Genomic DNA, 4,923 nt, shown 5'->3' with positions numbered 1-4,923 from the left:
ATTTTTATCATAGACCTCATTGTTCTTTCCCTCTCCATAAAAAAAAAAAATTGTGTGAATACTGAAACAATAGACTCTCTTTTTTCCTCCACAATTTTTCTTCGGACACAAATATCTTTGCTAAAATAAATTAAATACCAAATAAAATTTCAAATCAAGACATAGTTTTCAACCCAACAATAAAAATCTCTTTAACAATTTATTTACAATACAGATAACAAAATATAAATTCTATTCCACCATCCTTCATGGCTTAGGAATCACACTGTGTATTACATTAAATTTCGAATGAAAGCAGCCACCGGATCTTCTCCTCCCTTTGTAACCATCTTCTTCCAGTTCTCCTCAACGTCTCCATCATCAAATAGCCCCAGCTCTTCAGCCAATTCCATCAACGACCGCTCGTCTCTACCGAACTCCAAAGTACTGATCTGCTCTATTTCATCCACAGTCGCCAAGCAGCTATATGCCTCGCTCTCGAAAGGGAGAACCAGGTCATTATTATCTTTAGCGCTCGCAAGTTCACCAGGACCGGCAGGCAAGGCGTACGACCAGATGTCGCAATGCGTTTGTGTCTGGATCAGGTTGCTTGTGTTGGCGCCAGAATTCAACATCAAGTTGTTATTCTGCGGCAGGACTCGCTTTCTGAGGTAAGTGTTCCAAACGTTCTTGATATGGTTGTCGGTTCTACCGGGCATGAATGAGGCAATCTTTGACCACCTGGAGAGAAATGGGCTATGGTGGACTGTGAGGTTAAATTTAGGGATTATATAAATAGAAGAAGTTGGAGAGGTTACCGGTTTCCAAGCATTTTGTGGAGTTGGATTATGGTTTCTTCCTCCTGTTGGGTGAAGTTGCCGTGCTTGATGCCGGGGCATAGGTAATTGACCCACCTCAGCCGGCAGCTTTTGCCGCACCGCAGCAAGCCTGCTAAGACAAGACGAAGATTTGAACATGAATTTTCGTATGTAATTTGGTGGAATTATCTCAAAGATTTTGGAAGCATATCTATATATATATTTTTTGTTTTGATTTTTGGGAATATTTTCGTTAGATGCAATAGAAGTTAGTCTATTGATGATCTTTTCTTTTTGTTTTTTTAATAAGAAAGTGCCACCATAAATTTATTTTATTTTATTTTATATTATGGATTCATTTGTATATTTGCATATTTACATAATTAATATAAATATCAATTTAATTTGAGAATATCAGGGTCATTGGGGAGAGTTTGTTCAAATTAAGCTTATGTTAGAGCTCTCCACAAATTAAATTTATTCATTTCAAGACTAGAAAATATTTGATAAATATATTTTTTTTATTAAATTAAAAGAAATAATCATTTGTACTGAACCCAATTACAATTCCCATAACAACATTCCTTTCTTCTTGATGTGGGATAAAAAGATGCTTGAATTATATGCAGTCACCCATCCACATCATTACCACATGCACAGTGACATATCCGCTGCGCCAACTCCAATTTCTTTTAGAATTATTCATAGACGTATCAGTCTCATCGTTTGTATTCACCTCATGGAGAGGGATTAAGAACCAGTCAAATCCTATATGTATTTACATGCTACACCCATTCCTCCCGGAAAAGATTCACTGCCCGGACTCTGGACATAGCTCTAGGTGCGGACTCTCAATAATATACCGTCATATGTCGGGCCCACCTAAAAAAATATTGAAGTGGAACCGTGGACTTTGCAATAACCCCGAAATAACCTCCGTTATTTCACTTCAATAATCCTGAAATAACACCGCAGATATTAATTCAGGATTATTTCTAGGTTATTTCGGGCTACTGAAAAGAAACTCATATATTCCACTTCAATAACACAAAAATAACCACCGCAGTATTATTTTAGGGTTATTGGAGTGGAACCATAGGAATTATTTCAGGATTATTTCTGTGTTATTTCGGAGTTATTGAAGTGAAATATATGAGTTTCTCTTCAATAACGTAGAAATAACCCCGAAATAATCTCTGTGGTTCTATTTCAATAATCCTGAAATAACCTCCGGAATATAACACACATGACGACATATTATTGGAGTTCGCAAGTAGAGATACGTCCAAGAGTCCGGACATAAAATTTTTCCAAAACTCACATATTTACATATCTAATACATACCTATGTATTTGGTAATTATACTATGCAAATATTTTTCTTAAATTTACAATATAACATTTTTAATTATATAAATAAATTAATACCAATAAGAATATAAATAAATATTATTATTTAATTATTTAATTATTTAGATATTTGGTAATTATACTATGCAAATATTTTTCTTAATACTATATTATTATTCTTTCATAGTAAGTTTACGGTTTTCAATTTAATGAGATCAATTTTATTGGATTCAAAGGAATAATTATGCATCAAAATATTTTAAATTTAATGAGAACAATTTTTTTTGGGTTCTATTAAATAATTATGTATCAAAATATCTAATAATAATTTGATCAGCATGTACACATCTAATAACTTAAATTTCAATTTTTATATATATATCATCTTATCTATGCACGATAATATATATTTCACATATTAAAAATTAAAAACTTATTTAAAAATAATTTTATTTTTATTTTTTTCCTTAGTTTTTCAAAATATGCATGTTTAATGTGTTTATTGCCTATATTTTTTAAACTTTTTAGGTGGTTTGTGTGTTTTTAAAAACATTCATATCTTAATTAGAAATATTAAATATGTTTTAATTCAAATTAAAATATAAAACATAAAATAAAAATAAAAAAAAAATGTGATCCCAAATAACCTCTAAAATAGTGTTATTTTTATTATATATATCACAAAAAATTTGGTGGTATAAATATAAAATGTAACATAGGAATTGGGTGATATGAATGTAAATGCCTCTAAAATTCTTTTAGTATTTGTTTGAAATCCATGCTTAGCAAATACTTTAGTAAGAGCTTTATGACTCAATTATCTGTAAGAAAATATTATGTGTGGCGGACAACCACATCACCATATAACATAACAACTCATCATGACTGTTATCTGGACGTGCAATCGCCGCACATAATATTTACTCATTATTTATAGTTCTTCTAAATCATAATAATGATAAAAAAGAAATAATTTAGGGGCCTAAGAAAAAAAAAAGAGAGAATTAACACAAATCTTCTAATGATAAGCGACTTATCAGTCAAATGTGCTCTGAAAAATTCCACCAACAAACTGTCCAGGTAGCAGGAGAAACATTGGATCATGTTTTATGAAAAAGACAAAATGAGAGAAAAAGAAAGCGCAAACAGCAATGTCATGCAAAACAGATAGCTGAATCTTTTTTTTTTTCCCATTAATAAAGCAATTTTTTTCTCTTCTGCAACCACTGGTCCACTGTACTCATCAATATATATTAAACTTCCTAAGCTAATAAGGCAAACGGAACAAGTCCGGTGATTAAAACAAAATATTTAGGACAAAGAGAGGGAAAGTATATGCAGCTCATGAACCTGCTCGTTTCGGAAGGGTTCTCCAGTTCTGATGGCCATACTTCTGAATGTAGGAGACAAGTTTACTGTCTTCCTCTGCAGTCCACCAGCCTTTCTTCACTTCCGTCCTATCACAACATGGAGCTCGCCCTCTCCCCATTTCAATCTTTCTTTTCTGAAACTATATTTGAAAACTTTATGAGCTGAGAGATATAAATACTTGTGCGTACATATAAATTGATATTTTCCTCTCATTTCACAACTTTTCTCTAAAAAGCTTATTTTCTCTTCCTTAAGTTTTCCCAAGCAAAAATAAAATTCTTGTTGAACAGCATAGCTCAATATGGCGAGGCAAAGATAGCTGGATAACTTGGTTGTTGGTTGCAATAAATAGAAGGATTACGCAGAGTTTTAAGAGATCCAAGCAAGTATCTACGGATTTATAAATGGAAAGAATGACTTGATGGCTTGACCAAACGCTAGATATTGCATGGAGTTCAATGGCCAACTCCTGTAGACTTTGCATGGTTATTTAATGCACATGATGAATGGTTTGTGATTTGTTAGATCTATGGGCGCGTTTAGATTTCAGGTTATATGGCTTATTTCGGGATTTTGGATCTAATTGTCAGAAGCAATGGATTTCATGCTTATTTGATTAAAACTTATTAATAATATTTTTTTAATTTTTTTAATGATTGTTATTAGTATGAGTATCATTATTGATAATAATTAATATTATTATTGTTGTTGGTGTTCTTATTATGTTTTAATATATTTTATGTATAGATGGGTTGATCGATTCTAAGAAGAAACAAATTAATTTCGAGTAGAATCAAATTTTTTTCAAGTGATCCGCATTCAATTTGGATTGATTTGAATTGGCGCATATTCATTTCAATTTTAGGGATTAGAACAAATGTACTATCATAAATCATATGTTGACCAACTAAAATGATTATATTATGGTAAAACTAAATCCGCTAACCAATTGGCTAGATAAATCTACCAACTAATTAACCCCAACTGCCATTACATCCTTATTAGAAATTCAAAAATTTGCTAAACCAAAATTGAATTAAATTATATTAAAATTTGAATTGGTTCATCTTATTTGTTCTTGTTAATTTAACTTAACTTGATTGGTTTAATAAATTCATCGCCCAAAGTTCCAATCCAACCGACCAATTGCACACTCCCAATTCACAATGCATCAATTTGTGCCTTTTTATTTTCCTCTTAAATATATTTTATCAGTTATTAAAAATTTAAATGAGTAATTTTGTTGTTTTAGGTATTTATGTACTAACTTGGCTGGTAAGACCATGAGGTCTTTGTCATCACTCTGAAATTAAATTTAAATCTACACTCAACATCTTGAAAAACATTAGTAGCAGGGCCTACATCATCTCTCACCTACTTTGGAAGTATTGTAAGAGAATATAAGT

At 31.5% G+C, this 4,923-nt stretch overlaps 1 protein-coding gene across 1 annotated transcript; it reads right to left on the bottom strand.

The window, feature by feature from the left end:
- Positions 1-272: 272 nt before the first annotated feature.
- LOC110038744 (transcription factor MYB58-like) lies at positions 273-3,635 on the bottom strand. Its single transcript, XM_020743636.1, has 3 exons — positions 3,497-3,635; positions 798-927; positions 273-720 (listed from the first exon to the last, which is right to left on the bottom strand). The coding sequence occupies exons 1-3, from the start codon at positions 3,633-3,635 to the stop codon at positions 273-275; spliced, it is 717 nt and encodes a 238-aa protein (XP_020599295.1).
- Positions 3,636-4,923: the final 1,288 nt, after the last annotated feature.

This window comes from Phalaenopsis equestris, unplaced genomic scaffold (assembly GCF_001263595.1).
Source record: "Phalaenopsis equestris unplaced genomic scaffold, ASM126359v1 Scaffold233703, whole genome shotgun sequence".
NCBI lineage: Eukaryota > Viridiplantae > Streptophyta > Magnoliopsida > Asparagales > Orchidaceae > Phalaenopsis > Phalaenopsis equestris.
The sequence above is the reverse complement of the archived record's forward strand: the minus strand, read 5'-3'. Positions and strand labels throughout refer to the sequence as shown.